The 18267-nt window shown below is 43.2% G+C and overlaps 1 protein-coding gene across 5 annotated transcripts; it reads right to left on the minus strand.

Annotated features, from left to right (window-relative positions):
* Positions 1 to 2009: 2009 nt before the first annotated feature.
* Positions 2010 to 18249, minus strand: LOC135520125 (putative transmembrane protein ZNF593OS). 5 transcript variants are annotated; one of them, XR_010452350.1, is made up of 5 exons: positions 18157 to 18249; positions 17091 to 17372; positions 15947 to 16865; positions 9539 to 9645; positions 2010 to 3223 (listed from the first exon to the last, which is right to left on the minus strand). XR_010452350.1 is itself a non-coding variant. In XM_064945462.1 (3 exons), exons 1-3 carry the CDS (start codon positions 10025 to 10027, stop codon positions 3059 to 3061), a joined length of 294 nt encoding a protein of 97 aa, XP_064801534.1. In that variant the 5' UTR covers positions 10028 to 10195; the 3' UTR covers positions 2010 to 3058. The 5 variants fall into 5 exon arrangements, 1 of the variants encoding a protein (XP_064801534.1); XR_010452348.1 differs by lacking the exons at positions 15947 to 16865; positions 17091 to 17372; XR_010452349.1 differs by lacking the exons at positions 15947 to 16865; positions 17091 to 17372; positions 18157 to 18249 and adding an exon at positions 10761 to 11113.
* Positions 18250 to 18267: the final 18 nt, after the last annotated feature.

Consider the following 18267-nt stretch of genomic DNA (forward strand, 5'->3'; position numbering starts at 1 on the left):
TGCTAACAGTTTCATTATTGCTATTGGTGGCTTGGGGCTAATCTATCAGACTGGTTTTCAAAAGCCAACCAAAACAAGGACAATTCAGACAACTCTATTATGTGACAGGTTAAACCTATTCATATAACTACTTGAACACAAATTCCTAACACTCAACATGGAACATTCTAACACTCACATACTTTCTCCTAGTTCTGACAAACATCACTTAAGAGCAAGCAATGGTCCTTCGATCATTAAAACATTCTTATATCTTCCAAATTTTTTTAAGAGCTCAATATCGATCTCCTTTATACTCATCTTCCTAAACTTTAAAGGAGGACAATGAGGAAATAAACTATTCCTTAGATCCATTGAACCAACTCATGAGTGTGCCATTCCAACTGTTTTCTTATTTAGTACTGACAAGACTTCAGCATTCTTCAAAATAACCTGTATAAAGAACTGGACTGGTGAATCAACAAACCATACACAAATAGCTTTCAGCTGTCACCACTACCCTATCCTCTCACCCTCCCTAACATGGTCAGGCTATAAGTACCTCAGATGCATAGCTTCTATACAGTCTACCCAGGTATAGAAGAGAACATTCTGTAGAGATAACATGGAACAGACAAGGAGGGGCCTCAGAATGGCTGATGTTTAACCGGTGCATGAGTCTTCCTCCAACCCTCGGGATGTATAATCTGCACACATTCTAAAATGAGTGCCATTGGAGAACATATAGTAACAATTCAGATTTTACTGCTTTTCTCTATTAACAAACTGTCTGACAGTTAAAGCAAAACATACTGAACAAAAATATAAACACAGTATGTTAAAGTGTTGGTCCCATGTTTCATGAGCTGAAATAAAATATCCCAGAAATTTTCCAAATGCACAGAAAGTGTATTTACCTCACATTTTGGGGACAAATTTGTTACATCCCTGTTCGGGAGCATTTTTCCTTTGCAAAGATAATCCATCCACCCGACAGGTGTGGCATATCAAGAAGCTGATTAAACAACATGATCATTACGCAGGTGCAGCTTGTGCTGGGGACAATAAAAGGCCACTAAAATGTGCAGTTTTGTCACACAACACAATGCCACAGATGTCTCAAGTTTTGAGGGAGTGTGCAAGTGGCATGCTTGACTGCAAGAATGTCCACCAGAGATAAATGAATGTTCATTTCTCTACTATAAACCACCTCCAACGTCATTTTAGAGAATTAGCAGTACATCCAACCGACCTCACAACCGCAGACCAAGTGTAATAACGCCAGCCCAGGACCTCCACATCAGGCTTCTTCACCTGCGGGATCGTCTGAGACCAGCCACCCAGACAGCTGATGAAACTGAGGAGTATTTCTGTATGCATTAAAGCCCTTTGTGCTGAAAGAATAATTCTGATTGGCTGGGCCTGGCTGCCAGTGGGTGAGCCAGTCTCCCAAGTGGGTTGGCCTATGCTCTCCCAGGCCCACCCATGGCTGCACCCCTGCCCAGTCATGTGAAATCCATAGATTAGGGGCAAAGAAAATTCAATAAATCAATTTCCTTATATGAACTGTAGCTCAGTAAGATCGTTGAAATGATTGCGTTTATATTTTTGTTCGGTATAGATTAAAACATTGCCCTGTGATTTTGCCACCACTGTTAAATTGGTGCAGGAGGGGCAACGGATTTGAGGGCAAACTGGTACAGACTAGAGATACAGATGCCCCAGTTATGATGACGACAACGGCTGTCTGGAGGCCTGAACACTTCCTGTTGCGTGCAGACGGCACGCTCCTGCGGACACCAGACACCCTGCGATACAGGAAGTGGTGCTGCAAGAGTCTAATATGCCAAATCCAACCAAGCAGCTATTGAGCTGAAATGGTGGGGCAAGATCATCTTTTCACAGAAAAATTGAGATTAAAGAAGTTCCCCTAAACTAAATAGTGATAAAATGCTTGTTCACGTCAGTTTTTCCAAAATTCCCAAACACCTTAAAATCATTACTAAACTGCCACAGTTCTTATTATTCAAGTCACAGCTTTATTCAAGTCACAGCTTTTCTATAAAAACATCATAGAAATATACATTCATGGTTATCATCCTTTAAAAAACTGAATGTGACAATATTAACGAAGAGATTAAAAACTGCACACCCATGCAACGTTTACTAAAGTTAGAATATTTGTGGTAACACCTAGTAGCTATTGCAGATCGAGTTCTTTAAAGAAAGCCACACATTTTTATCAAGACTTTAATCTAGAAACATTGTGAAAAACAAAGTTGTGATTGAAGTGCCTTTCTTTCATATATTTGGATAAGCAAGTTCCCAAAACGTTAAAATACTTAATTTCACCAGTAATGTACGGTTGTTTGTGTCTGACAGATATTGAACATGTGTGGAATTATTGACCAGTTTGAGACTCCTCCACATCTAGTTCACATGGCTCACTTAAATTTTTTTAACAATAAGGAATTACAAAAAACCTAAGAGGGTTCCTATCTTCCCACTTTCAACCACACTACGGGCCCGCCTTCAGTCACTACTAGATACATCAAGTGCAGATAGCCTTCCCTTAATTAAAAAACAATTACTGTTCAGTTATTTTAGACAAACTGTCATATAGTTGGAAAGATTCACTGGCAAGATTCACAGTACATTAGAATATTCAGTTAAGCATTTCTCGATCCCTTTTTAGCTCCGAACAGTATTGACGGCATCCTGCACGCATGTACCCTGGCAACGACTGAAGCAGGGGCCCAGCCTGACCATAGACAGCTGGTTGTACTTTTTACCCCCCAAACTTTATCAGGACCACACAAACCCCACCATGGGCCTTTCCCACATACACCACCACCCCCCCAAAAAAAAAAAAAAAAAAATTGACCCACAAGGTCCTCCCAACATCCATTGGGGTGAAAAATTAAGATACCCTTAACAGTAGCAGCCCCCAAATTCTCCTCGCATTGAGAGTGATCCCAGTAAAACTCCAGTGTCTGAACGACGTGACTACGACTGATTGGTTGTGAAAAGGTGTTGTTCTGGACACCGACACAGTCATCTCCATGGGGGGGGGGTCTCTTCAGGGGGTATGGGGATCTCTTCTCTTCTGGAGCCTCTGGACCTTCTCGGTCATCCGTTTGGCACTGTAGTAGGACAGGCTCAGGCCCATGATGGCCAGCATCATGGCTATCTGGTTGACCGCACGGTCCTGCGGCTGGGTCTGCACCTCACCGGCCACCTGTCTCTGTAGAGAGAACACACAAAAGGCAAAAGTTGAGTTATCAACATATGGGTCGGAGAATATCTGAACCAACTCTGGAAAAACAAAACCAATGCCTTAGGCAACATTTAAGTCAAAGATTCTACAAAAAGATAATTGAATGTGACGAAACATGAAAATGTACAGAAAAACAATGCATTAAAAGCTTCTTCCTTTCAAAAACGATACCTAAAACCCAACTTCCCCAACAACACCAGTGTTCCACATATCCACGGTGCCCAGGCTTGTGGTTAGAACAGTTATTAAACATTTAGAGAGGGCAAGGAAATATTTTAGCAAGAAGGGGGCACAATGTTCTTGGTACACAAGACTGGTCTGTTCCAGGCTCTTTGCATGCTATACCAAAGAGCAGATGCAGAAGGTCCCTGAACACCGGGAGGGTATGTGGACTCTGTACAATACAGCCCCCTTCTTTTCCCTCCATTATCCCTGGAGGGCCTCAAAGCAAATAAGATAAGACTCCATTTTAAGCTCAGGCGTTTAGAGAGCACTGCAATATCTTTAGTGGAAAAGGCCTCTGGATACACCTGCAAGATTACAACTACATGACCAAAAGTATGTGGACACCTGCTTGTCGAACAGCTCACTCCAAAATCATGGGCATTAATATGGAGTTGGTCCCCCTCTTTGCTGTGTTAACAGCATTCACACTTCTGGGAAGGCTTTCCTCTAGATGTTGGAACATTGCTGCGGGGACTTGCTTCCATTCAACCACAAGAGCATAACTGGATGTTGGGCGATTAGGCCTGGCTTGCAGTCGGCGTTCCAATTCATACCAAAGGTGTTTGATGGGGTTGAGGTCAGGCCAGTCAAGTTATTCCACACCAATCTCGACAAACCATTTCTGTATGGACCTCGTTTTGTGCACGGGGGCATTATCAAGCTGGAACAGGAAAGGGCCTTCCCCAAACTGTTGCCACAAAGAATCATCTAGAATGTCATCGTATGCTGTAGCATTAAGATTTCTCTTCACTGGAACTAAGGGGCCTAGCCCGAAACATGAAAAAAACAGTCCCAGGACATTATTCCTCCTCAACACTTTACAGTTGGCATTATGCGTTTGTGCACTATGCATCCTAGCATCTGCCAGATGGTGAAGCATGATTCATCACTCCAGAGAAAGCGTTTCCACTGCTTTACACCACTCCAGCCAACACTTGGCATTGCACATGGTGATCTTAGGCTTGTGTGCAGCTGCTCAGCCATGGAAACCCACTTCATGAAGCTCCTGACCAACAGCTATTGTGCTGATGTTGCTTCCAGGGGCCGTTTGGAACTCGTGGTGAGTGTTGCAACCGATGACAGGCACGCTTCAGCACTTGGCGGTCCCGTTTTGTGAGCTTGTATGGCCTACCACTTTGTGGCTGAGCCGTTGTTGCTCCCAGACATTTCCACTTCACAATAACAGTACTTACAGTTAACTGGGGCAGCTCTAGTTGGACAGAAATTTGCCGAACTGACTTGTTGTAAAGGTGGCATCCTATGATGGTGCCACGTTGATCGTCACCGAGCTCTTCAGTAAGTCCATTCTAGTGTTTGTCTATGGAGATTACATGGCTGTGTGCTTGATTTTATACACCTGTCAGGAACGGGTGTGCTTGAAAAGGTCGAATCCACTAATTTGAAGGGGTGTCCGTATACTTTTGTATCTATAGTGTATATATTGAAGTGGTATTGGAGAGGTCTGGGGCTCAGAGGAGATGGGTTAAATGCGGAAGACACAGTTCAGTGGAATGCATTTTGTTCTACAACTGACTAGGTTTCTCCCTTTCCTTTCAAATGAGGATTTTCGAGACATCTTTGATTGCATTCAGGTGGACATAGGCAATCCTGCTACCTGGGCGGCAGGTAACCTAGTGGTTAGAGTGTTGGGCCAGTAACCGAAAGGTTGCTAGATCAAATCCCCGAGCTGACAATTTAAAAATCTGTCGTTCTGCCCCTGAACAAGGCAGTTAACCCACTGTTCCTAGGCAGTCATTGTAAATAAGAACTTGTTCTTAATACCTAGTTAAATGAAATACATTTAAAAAATAAAATTAAAAAATAAAATGGAGAATCTTGATTTACTAACCAGATGTACACAGTTGAAGTAAGAAGTTTAGCCAAATACATTTAAAAACTCAGTTTCACAATTCCTGACATTTAATCCTAGTAAAAATTCCCTGTTTTAGGTTAGTTAGGATCACCACTTTATTTTAATGTGAAATGTCAGAATAATAGTAGAGACAATTATTTATTTCAGCTTTTATTTCTCTCATCACATTCCTAGTGTGTCAGAAGTTGACATACACTCAATTAGTATTTGGTAGCATTGCATTTAAATTGTTTCCGGTAGCCTTTCACAGTAAGTGCATTTTGGCCCATTCCTCCTGACAGAGCTGGTGTAACTGAGTCAGGTTTGAAGGCCTCCTTGCTTGCACTTTTTCAGTTCTGCCCACACATTTTCTATAGGATTGAGGTCAGCGCTTTGTGATGGCTACTCCAATACCTTGACTTTGTTGCCCTTAAGCCATTTTGCTTCAACTTTATAAGTATGCTTGGGGTCATTGTCCATTTGGAAGACCCATTTGCGACCAAGCTTTAACGTCTTGACTGGGGTTTTGAGATGTTTCTTCAATAAATCCACATAATTTTCTTCCTCATGATGCCATCTATTTTGTGAAGTGCACCAGTCCCTCCTGCTGCAAAGCAGCACCACAACATGACGCTGCCACCCCCGTGCTTCACAGTTGGGATGGTGTTCTTCAGCTTGCAAGCCTCCCCCTTTTTCCTCCAAACATATGCATGGACATTATGACCAAACAGTTATATACACTGCTCAAAAAAATAAAGGGAACACTAAAATAACACATCCTAGATCTGAATGAATGAAATATTCTTATTAAATACTTTTTTCTTTCCATAGTTGAATGTGCTGACAACAAAATCACACAAAAAATGATAAATGGAAGTCAAATGTATCAACCCATGGAGGTCTGGATTTGGAGTCACACTCAAAATTAAAGTGGAAAACCACACTACAGGCTGATCCAACTTTGATGTAATGTCCTTAAAACAAGTCAAAATGAGGCTCAGTAGTGTGTGTGGCCTCCACGTGCCTGTATGACCTCCCTACAACGCCTGGGCATGCTCCTGATGAGGTGGCGGATGGTCTCCTGAGGGATCTCCTCCCAGACCTGGACTAAAGCATCCGCCAACTCCTGTATATTCTGTGGTGCAACGTGGTGTTGGTGGATGGAGCGAGACATGATATCCCAGATGTACTCAATTGGATTCAGGTCTGGAGAACGGGCGGCCCAATCCATAGCATCAATGCCTTCCTCTTGCAGGAACTGCTGACACACTCCAGCCACATGAGGTCTAGTATTGTCTTGCATTAGGAGGAACCCAGGGCCAACCGCACCCGCATATGGTCTCACATATGGTCTCACAAGAGGATCTCATCTCGGTACCTAATGGCAGTCAGGCTACCTCTGGTGAGCACATGGAGGGCTGTGCGGCCCCCCAAAAGAAATGCCACCCCACACCATGACTGACCCACCGCCAAACCGTTCATGCTGGAGGATGTTGCAGGCAGCAGAACGTTCTCCACGGCGTCTCCAGACTCTGTCACGTCTGCCACGTGCTCAGTGTGAACCTGCTTTCATCTGTGAAGAGCACAGGCCGCCAGTGGCGAATTTGCCAATCTTGGTGTTCTCTGGCAAATGCCAAACGTCCTGCACGGTGTTGGGCTGTAGGCACAACCCCCACCTGTGGACATCGGGCCCTCATCCCACCCTCATGGAGTCTGTTTCTGGCCGTTTGAGCAGACACATGCACATTTGTGGTCTGCTGGAGGTCATTTTGCAGGGCTCTGGCAGTGCTCCTCCTGCTCCTCCTTGCACAAAGGCGGAGGTAGCGGTCCTGCTGCTGGGTTGTTGCCCTCCTACGGCCTCCTCCACGTCTCCTGATGTACTGGCCTGTCTCCTGGTAGCGCCTCCGTGCTCTGAACACTACGCTGACAGACACAGTAAACCTTCTTGCCTCAGCTCGCATTGGTGTGCCATCCTGGATGAGCTGCACTACCTGAGCCACTTGTGTGGGTTGTAGACTCCATCTCATGCTACCACTAGAGTGAAAGTACCGCCAGCATTCAAAAGTGACCAAAACATCAGCCAGGAAGCATAGGAACTGAGAAGTGGTCTGTGGTCACCACCTGCAGAACCACTCCTTTATTGGGGGTGTCTTGCTAATTGCCTATAATTTCCACCTGTTGTCTATTCCATTTGCACAACAGCATTTGAAATTTATTGTCAATCAGTGTTGCTTACTAAGTGGACAGTTTGATTTCACAGAAGTGTGATTGACTTGGAGTTACATTGTGTTGTTTAAGTGTTCCCTTTATTTTTTGGGGCAGTGTATTTTTGTTTCATCAGATCAATACAATCTTTGTCCCCATGTGCAGTTGCAAATGTAGTCTGGCTTTTTTTGGCGGTTTTTGAGCAGTGGCTTCTTCCTTGCTGAGTGGCCTTTCAGGTTATGTCGATATAGGACTCGTTTTACTGTGGATATAGATACTTTTGTACCCGTTTCCTCCAGCATCTTAACAAAGGTCCTTTGCTGTTGTTCTGGGATTGACTTGCACTTTTCACACCAAAGTACGTTCATCTCTAGGAGACAGAACGAGTCTCCTTCCTGAGCGGTATGACGGCTGCGTGGTCCCATGGTGTTTATACTTGCGTACTATTGTTTCTACAGATGAACATGCTACCTTCAGGTGTTTGGAAACTGCTCCCAAGGATGAACCAGACTTGTGGAGGTCTACGATAGTTTTTCTTAGGTCTTGGCTGATTTATTTTGATTTTCCCATGATGTCAAGCTAAGAGGCACTGAGTTTGAAGGTAGGCCTTGAAATACATCCACAGGTACACCTCCAATAGGCTAATTGACATAATTTGAGTCAATCAGAAGCTTCTAAAGCCATGACATGATTTTCTGGAATTTTCCAAGCTGTTTAAAAGGCACAGTCAACTTAGTGTGTGTAAACTTCTGACCCACTGGAAATGTGATACAGTGAATTATAAGTGAAGTAATCTGTCATTAAAACGAGTTTTAATGACTCCAACCAAGTGCATGTAAACTTCCAACTTCAACTTACTGTATCTGAAAGCATAATAACCATCACGAACCATAAATTCAAACCAGAATGCAGAGAAGTTCTCACTACCATCACACATATTCAATTCCTCCTACCACAAAGCAATTATCACAGCAGCATGTGTAATTTTATGTAACAACGAGTCACTTTCTCCTAAAGTCTGTATTGGGGTATTTGTTTTCCAATTAGTTAAAATATCAGAGAAAACACTTTACACAAATGATGACATGCATCACATTCATGGCCGTAAAGGATTATTGCGGAGGAGGAGGAACAAAAGAAAGGGGGAGGAAATAATATCACTAGCATTTAGCGTCAATGCTAATCATATCAGTGGCTTTGTTGATGAAAGCAGATTGTGCGTCGCAGATGGGGGGGTGGTCCTGGAGAAAGTGGCTACACCAGTCCCAGATTCACGCCTGGCTGAATTCAACATGACAAGTTAGTGTTGGTCATGCCATTTTAATAACTGGTCACTTGCACCGTTTTGAGTCCACAGTAGAACTACTTAATTTTAAGAGGATTCAAGGCCGTTTATTAGTTTTTAGCTACTGGATGTGAGGAGAGAAACCTTGGCCTTGGAGTAACACTCAAATACTCTGACGTGGTCCATTTTTCATTTTGCTTACATCCACATCTGAGCCAAGGGGGAAGTTAAACCTTGTCACGGTGCTCTTACATTCCAAGTCGAGTGAATCATAATTCCCTCATAAGAGATACATCTTAGCTGACATTTCCTAAGTCAACAAGGACTCTATTCAACAACAAAAAACACACAAAAAAAAAAATTGGTCATGGCCATTGTTATTCAAGCGTAAAGATCAGCAAATACCAAACTGTGGCAGGGAGAATAGGAATTTCATTGACTGGGTGGGAGCGGATATGCTGCCCATATGACTAATTTCTAATGCATCTGCGACTCTAGAACACAATACTGTTTTTCTGAACTTGAATGACGTTTTTTTTTTTTTCAAGTGTTGACGATTCCACATGGACTGCATCTTTACATGATTCAGTGCTGACTCACTGTAACAAGTCATATCAATAAGTAGAGAACTGTCAATATATTTCCTCCCGAATGAATTCATACAGTATTAGGCACACAAAAAACCCCAATGAAAGGCCGTCAATAGTTTACAAACCTGTAGGAGGCGGAAGTATCCAGGGGTCAGCCTACCCAGTCTGATGATCATGTCTGTAGTGGGTCTGGGGTTGGTCTCTTTGTGCGGTGTGTTGATGCAGCTCTGGTCTGGAGACATGAAGAGAAAGAGATAATGGAGTCACTCCATCGGCCCACTAAGCCAATAGGAAACCATAATTCATCCCATGTGTAGAGGCATGCGGATGCCTCAATAAAATTTAAAAAAAAAGTATTTTTAGAACCATCCAAGTAGAAGACAATAGCATCAAACTAAACTTTGTTGAACACTGAGGAAGACAACAGTGTGCTTACAAATTAAACCAAAGCCTAACTTCAAGTTTGATACCGGCGACAGACTGGCATTATGAGAAACGAGGCAGTTTTCTATGCTTGCAAATAAACTCAAACCATCTGAACGGCTTTGAGGAAGGGAACAGTTCTTGCCTGAGGCAAGGACTATGAACAAACCCAGTCTCCCTGATCCGGTCATGTCCAGTGTAGTCTAGTTGCAGACAAACCCATCCAGAAAAGAGTGCCATCGTCAGAACTAACATCCGGTCTGGTTTTGGACCTGATACCATTTCTCAGAACCTTTAAAAATAATATAATAATAATCTCCAATCGGCATGCCTGAACCAGATCTGACGAGGGAAACAATGCTGCTATTCACCAAGCCGCAAACTTGGACTCGAGTCGAGAAACGTTACATTCATTCAGCCTCTGAAGATATCACATGTAATGAGTGATCATCTTGATTGTTATCATGCCAATTTAAGGAATTCCCTCAACACTAAATTCAGGACAATATTACAGATCTTATTCAAAAGTGACAACCATAATTGGAAAGAGCCCAGTTCTATCCTTTAAAAAAAAAAAAAAAGTATTCAATTGTATGTTTTCTTTACTTCCAGCTGCTTGAGTGGCTTGCTTTGAAGTACATTCCTGCGAGATGCGGAAAACTGAGCGATAGGGCTCCAACTCACAAGTCAAGTAAACAGGACCAGCTGTGTGTGGTGGTGGGGTGGGGGGGGGGCACACTAAAGAGATCCTAACTAACTCATTATGCCACCATCTAAATGCATCTCTCCATGACCAATAACATGGGTCTTATGTCGAAGTTCACCAAGTTCACCGCATCACTAACAACAATTTCACTGGGGAGGCAAGGGGAAAAGCTGGCAGTGTGCAGGGAAGGTAGAAACATGAGTGATTCATATGCCAACCTGGTTGCGATTACACCCTTTTGGTCAGGCAAAAAGGTAGAATGCGGCAAAAAATGACTTGAAATTCAGGGTTTCCGACTTGCTCCAGGGAAAAAAAGCGGTCCAGGAATGCAGTCGTAAAAAGAAAAGAATGTGGATCCTCCACACCTTCCACAGGCTCTGTGGTGGTAAAGATCCTATGGCTGCTACTCCAACTGGCCAGTCTAACCTCCAACCATCTAGTGCCCAGCCAACCAAAGAGCACCTGGTAGTTTGGGTACCCAACAGTGTGACGGGAGAACTACTGAGAAAGCTTCAGCTTTGCGCTCCGCCCTTTTATATAGCCCGGTCTCACCCAACCAGATCTGCAGACTTGCCCAACACACACACACACACACAGCTGTCGAAATGCATCAATCTCTGTGGCTTGCGCTCTAACACACATAAGCCCAACCCACCTCCCCATAGTGTAAAAACTCTTTAGACCTGTCAGATGATATTTGCTCATCCAGCCAACAAAGTGGAAAGAAATACAAATAAAGAGTTCATAAGCTTAAAAGGCACACGTCTAAGGGAACATGCGTGTCAACGCATTGGATTATGTAACAACGTTGACCTGCCCTCAGGAATGATATATGAGAAAGATCAGGATTTGCCTTCCAGAACTGACCACTCCTTGTTCATGTTGACTCGGAAGAACAGCATCGTTCACATTAGTGGGTAATTTCGCCTTTATGATTGTGGAGTCATGGAGTTTGTTTTGGTGTTACATAAACTCCTTCCATTTCACTGGGCTAAGAGTTTCAGTTTCTCTTCCAGAAATCTACCAAACAATTATGAAACGAATGTTTACTTCACCAGAATCTTACTTTTAATTATGTCCATGGCTTCATGCCAAATGATGGCATTGCTTGACATCCATACTGTTAATGGACAATGACCTCACAGCCTTGTAGTAGTATCCCATCATCATGCCATGCTAGATCAATGTCCCTTTGGGCAATGATATTTGATGTGTTCTATATCTTTGAAGGGTTCCTTCACTACTCAACTACCAAAAAATGTGTTACTACAGAGATTCATGGCCAATCACCTTGTGGCCAAGATCACACGGTAGACCAATCCAAAGCTTTCTTTTAAAGCTGTCAGCAAAGCAGGGGTCCGATAAACAACCTTAAAATAAAGTAATCTGATTGTTGGGTCTCCTTTCAAATAATCGGATGAGGAGATTAAATTAAGTCAATCTTTGGCTTTGAACAGGTTCTCGGTCAACATTCTCAAAGCGAATAAAGAACATACTAATATAAATTTATCCAATGTAATTTAAATTGACAAAATCAGGGACACCTGTCTGGTAAACCAATATTAGTACAGTGAAATAGACATCCACCCTCGTCAATACATCCTCTCAAATGACATGGGAACATAGCTTTCAGATCAAGCTATAAAATGCCTGCCCAAGAGCTGCTGTCAGACCAGGAAGAGAGGGACAGAGAAGCTATGGAAAAACACAAAGGAGATGGGATGGAGAGAGAAAGCGAGCGAGAGCAGCAGCCTTCCAAAAATATCTAATCTCTCAATTTCGTAGATAAAAAAAAAAAACACACAAGTGAAATAAACAATACAAATTGACATTAAACATTACTCAGAAGTTCCAAAAGAGTAAAAGACATTTCAAATGTCTATATACAGTGTTGTAACGATGTGCAAATGGTTAAAGTACAAAAGGTAAAATAAACAAATATGGGTTGCATTTACAATGGTGTTTGTTCTTCACTGGTTGCCCTTTTCTTATGGCAACAGGTCACAAATATTGCTGCTGTGATGGCACACTGTGGTATTCCACCCAGTAGATATGGGAGTTTATCAAAATTGGGTTTGGTTTTTAAGTCTTTGTTGATCTGTGTAATCTGAAGGAAACATGTGTCTCTAAGATGGTCATACATTTGGCAGGAGGTTAGGAAGTGCAGCTCAGTTTCCACCTCATTTTGTGGGCAGTGGACATGGTCTGTCTTCTCTGGAGAGCCAGGTCTGCCTACGCCGGCTTCTCTCAATAGCAAGGCTATGCTCACTGAGCCTGTACATAGTCAAAGCTTGCTTTAAGTTTGGGTCAGTCACCGTGGTCAGGTATTCTGCCACTGTGTACTCTCTGTTTAGCATTCTAGTTTGGAAAGAATTGATGACAAATTGAGCAATGTGTCAAGTAATTATCTTTTCTCATGATTTGGTTGGGTTCAATTGTGTTGCTGTCCTGGGGCTCGGTTTGTGTTAGTGAACAGAGCCCCAGGACCAGCTTGCTTAGGGGACTCTTCTCCAGGTTCATCTCTCTGTAGGTGATCTTTGTTATGGAAGGTTTGGGAATCGCTTCCTTTTAAGTGGTTGTAGAATTTCACGTCTCTTTTCTGGATTTTGATAAATAGCAGCCTAATATCAGCCTAATTCTGCTTTGCATGCATTATTTGGTGCTTTACATTGTAAACAGAGGAAATTTTTGCAGTATTCAAATCTCTCTCTCAGACACAGAAGCAGTAAAACTGTCATGAGCGTCATGTTTCTGCTGCACCAGTCTCGTGAGCACATACAGCAAGCCCCCAAACTCACAGCCAATGACAGCCTTCCATAGCTCCTTCCTCCCTCCCATCTTCCTGCATCCTCACTCCCCCTACTGTTCCCATCTAAAACAACTCGGGGGTTTCTCCACTGAGTGATGTGGGCTGATAAATGGTGAGAGCTGGAGGCATCAGCAGCTGAGACTGTGCTACCGTCAGAGCTTCAATCTCTCCTCAGAGCCACCGATCTGATAGCAACGACTCCGCATCAGCATTACAGCACATAATAAAGCTGATTGATTTAAAAGTTGTGTGATCTCCATTCTCCCAGCGCTTACCGGGCTTAAAGACCTACCCTCCACGTCACATGACCCTAGTGTGTGCACTACCGTTTCCATATTTCCTCATTATGACCGCAGTGTGTGCACTACCGTTTCCATATTTCCTCATTATGACCGTAGTGTGTGCACTACCGTTTCCATATTTCCTCATTATGACCGCAGTGTGTGCACTACCGTTTCCATATTTCCTCAGTATGACCCTAGTGTGTGCACTACCGTTTCCATATTTCCTCAGTATGACCCTAGTGTGTGCACTACCGTTTCCATATTTCCTCATTATGACCGTAGTGTGTGCACTACCGTTTCCATATTTCCTCATTATGACCTAGTTGTGCACCCGTTTCCATATTTCCTCAGTATGACCCTAGTGTGTGCACTACCGTTTCCATATTTCCTCAGTATGACCCTAGTGTGTGCACTACCGTTTCCATATTTCCTCATTATGACCCTAGTGTGTGCACTACCGTTTCCATATTTCCTCAGTATGACCGTAGTGTGTGCACTACCGTTTCCATATTTCCTCAGTATGACCCTAGTGTGTGCACTACCGTTTCCATATTTCCTCAGTATGACCCTAGTGTGTGCACTACCGTTTCCATATTTCCTCATTCGAGCAGCAAGGGGAGTAGCGATAAGCCATGCCGACGTGTAGACGTGTAGACGTAGAGCATGATCGCATTGACTGGCTTCTTTGTTTCTGTGGCGTAGAGTGGAAATCAGACCTGGTCAAGGGGCTTGCATATGGTCAGATGAATTGAATCTTTCATCAAGAGGGGACAGCATAACCACAATCTCCCCAGCCAAGCCCCCTATGTCTGTGATTGTCGTGATTCACAGGCAAGCCATCAGGTGTGTGTGAAGGAGTCCCAGGCTCAAAATGAAAGGGGGGTGAGAGATTTTCTTGGAAATAGGAGGGCCACCATTTCCGTCACATCTTTGCAGTGTGGCTTGTAAACAAGGCTTCTGGACAATGAAGACCATTAGCACAAGCCATTTGAAGTAAATGGGAACCAACTGGGCTGGCCATTAGTGTAAACAGGCCAATTTGAATGCAGCTTAGAACACCTACCACCCAGAGTTGACATGTCAGTGAGAAAAAAAAGCAGGAAGGGTGGAGTGTGATGACAATCATCAATTGGCATTGAGACATTGATTACGTAGATTAATGAATGAATGGAAAGATCACATAATGCTTGATGCTTCTAGGAATCTCACATATCAATACATTATCACCATATGATGCACTCTCGACTCGTGTGGCAGGGGTGGATGGGGGACGTGTAGTCTGATCGGAGATACAGCACCAGAAGTGAACATGTGAAAAGTTAGCTATCAGGTTAGTCCGGAAAAAAGGTCAAACTTATTCATAACTAGATTGTATGTTAATGCATACAGTCCATGCATATAGGCCTAGAGGCATTCTAAACAAGAGCCAAATAGCTACTTTTAACCAACATAGCTAGTACTTGGTGAGAGGTGAACATATAGGCATTTTTGTGCTTTTTAAAAACAACCAAACAGCAAATTCCAATGACAAACACCCACGCGTGAAGTTATGTAAATTAACCGGAAACGGTGTTACAGAATTTCACATACCATGCCACCCCTCATCCCCCTGTATGACCCCTCCCCTCCAGACATGCCACTGCCATTTTAAATGACCCCATTGTTCTCCTAGTTTTTCCCAGTCAAAGCCCCTACACCACCACCTCAAACCTGGAATGAAGGATCACTGCTGCCACCTGCCTCTTGCATGTGTGAACAACTACCATTACAGTTACAGTATTTACACATATAGTAGTACTTTTCTCAGTTAAACTAACAAAATGTAGTAAAACCTTTTTGATTTACCGAAAAAAAAAATGTATTGGTCACATACACATGGTTAGCAGATGTTAATGCAAGTGTAGCGAAATGCTTGTGCTTCTAGTTCAGACAGCACAGTAATATCTAACAAGTAATCTGACAAATCCCCAACAACTACCTAACACACACAAATCAACAAAAAAAGGGGGTGAATGAGAATATGTACATATAAATATATGGATGGGTGATGGCCGTGTGGCATAGACTAGGTGCAATAGATGGTATAAAATACAGTATACACATGAGATGAGTAATGTAAGATATGTAAACATTATTCAAGTGGCATTGTATAAAGTGACTAGTGATCCATTTGTTAAAGTGGCCAGTGATTGAGTCTCCATTTAGCCAGCAGCCTCTCTGAGTTAGTGATTGCTATTTAGCAGTCTGATGGGCTTGAGATCGAAAAACAGCTTCGATCTCTCAGTCCCAGCTTTGATGTACCTGTACTGACCTCACTTTCTGGATGGTAAACGGGGTGAACCGGCAGTAGCTCAGGTGGTTGTCTTTGATTATCTTTTTGGCCTTCCTGTGACATCGGTGCTATAGGTATCATGGAGGGCAGGTAGTTTGCTCCCGGTGATGCGTTGTGCAGACCGCACCACCCTCTGGAGGGCCTTGCAGTTGAGGGCAGAGCAGTTGCTGTACCAGGTTGTGATACAGCCCGACAGGATGCTCTCGATTGTGGATCTGTAAAAGTTAGTCAGAGTTTTGGGTGACAAGCCAAATATCTTCAGCCTCCTGTGGTTGAAGAGGCGCTGTTGCACCTTCTTCACCACACTGTGTGTGGGTGGACCATTTCAGCTTGTCCATGATCTGTATGCCGAGGAACTTAAAACTTTCTCCACTGCTACCCCTTCAATGTGGATAGGGGGGGGTGGGGAATCATCTCACTCAGCGTCAACAAAATAAAGGAGAGGTTGTTTTCCTGACACCACACTCCAAGTGCCCTCACCTCCTCCCTGTAGACTGTCTCGCCGTTGTTGGTAATCAAGCCCACTATTGTTGTGTCATCTGCAAACTTGATGATTGAGTTGGAGGTGTGCATGGCCACACAGTTGTGGGTGAACAGAGAGTACAGGAAGGGGGGGGGTTCTGAGCACACACCCTTGTGGGGCCCCAGTGTTGAGGATCAGTGAGGTGGAGATGTTGTTTTCTACCTTCACCACCACCTGGGGGTGGCCGGTCAGAAAGTCCGGGACCCAATTACACAGGGCGGGGTTGAGGCCCAGGGCCTCCAGCTTGATGATGAGCTTGGAGGGTGCTATGGTGTTGAATGCTGAGCTGTAGTCAATGAACAGCATTCTTACATCGGTATTCCTCTTGTCCAGATGGGATAGGGCAGTGTGCAGGCGAATGCATCGTCTGTGGACCTGTTAGGGTGGTAAGCAAACTGAAGTGGGTCTAGGGTGGCCGGTAAGGTGGAGGTGATATGATCCTCGACTAGTCTATCAAAGCACTTCATGATGACAGAAGTGAGTGCTACGGGGCGGTAGTCATTTAGTTCAGTTATCTTTGCCTTTTTGGGTACAGGAACAATGGTATCTATCTTGAAGCATACTGGGATAGGGAGTGATTGAATATGTCCATAAACATACCAGCCAGCTAGTCTGCGCGTGCTCCGAGGACGTGGCTAAGGATGCCGTCTGGGCCAGCAGCCGTTTAAATGTTTTACTCATGCCGGCCCCGGAGAAGGAGAGGGTTGCAGCTCTTGTTAGCAGGCCACGGACGGTGGAACTGTTTTATCCTCAAAGCGGGCAAAGAAGGTGTTTAGTTTGTCTGGAAGCGTAATGTCGGCGTCCGTGACGTGGCTGGTTTTCTTCTTGTAGCACCTTGATTTCCTGTAGACCCTGCCACATACATCTCATGTCCCATGTTTTCTGAAGATATTTTACACAAGAGTTAAATAATCTCATGAAATGCAATGCATCAATTCCCATTAAAACATTACCTAATAAATCTAGTGCACAGATCCAGGAGTTTCTCAAAAAAAGTTACACCATATTTCATAAGCTGTTGAATCAAGATGCGTTCCATCTGAGCAGACATCCAACAAAATGAAAATAATAAAAATACAATGAATACTTTTAGATAAGCAGTGCCACAGGGCAATTGTTCTCAAAGTTGATACAACGTTTTTTTCCCCCCACTAAATTAGTATTTTGACCAATCACATTAGATCTTTTTAGAGCTGATCTGATTGGTCAAAAGATCAATTGTGGGGAAAGAATTGTGATATTGGGCTGCCTGTCTAAGCAGCCTAAGTTTTTCCATTCCCAATTTAAAACCCACACCTATTAATTCCAAATGAAAGTAAAATTATTTAACAAACGATTAATTTATCAAGAATATCTATCCAATTGAGCGGTTCGAATTACTTAAAAATCGGTATTGTATAAAGTTAAAATAAAAACTTTTCCTAGCGGCTCCATCCATATTGTTACCCAACCAAGTCATATTGGGGCGTAAACAATCTGTTCTCTTTCCCTCCAAATGTAATATAACACAATTCAACAAGTGTTCTACACCTCCAGTACGTGCTCATTTCCATTGTTAGCTAATTACAGACTATTGGAAATCATTTGTGGACATATTTAAAATATATTTAACAAAAACTAATTTTCGCGCAAAAGTTTCATTTAAAAACCTGTAGTTTGAACTGACCTGCAACTGCTCGGATTGAGCTGGTTGAAACGTGCCCAAACTATTGAGGGAGTACAAGCACACGATGTTCACGTATCAAACTATATAGGAAACCAGGCCAGCCTATAGATA

The sequence above is a fragment of the Oncorhynchus masou genome, chromosome 29 (assembly GCF_036934945.1).
Source record: "Oncorhynchus masou masou isolate Uvic2021 chromosome 29, UVic_Omas_1.1, whole genome shotgun sequence".
NCBI lineage: Eukaryota > Metazoa > Chordata > Actinopteri > Salmoniformes > Salmonidae > Oncorhynchus > Oncorhynchus masou.

Excerpts from the sequence above, each read along its gene's own strand:
- LOC135520125 (XM_064945462.1), bottom strand. The coding sequence starts at position 10,027 with ATGACCGGATCAGGGAGACTGG. Across the intron at positions 9,646-10,005 it reads GACCGGATCAGGGAGACTGG|ACCAGAGCTGCATCAACACA; the intron begins GTTTGTTCATAG and ends TCATGTCTCCAG. Across the intron at positions 3,224-9,538 it reads GATACTTCCGCCTCCTACAG|AGACAGGTGGCCGGTGAGGT; the intron begins GTTTGTAAACTA and ends TTCTCTCTACAG.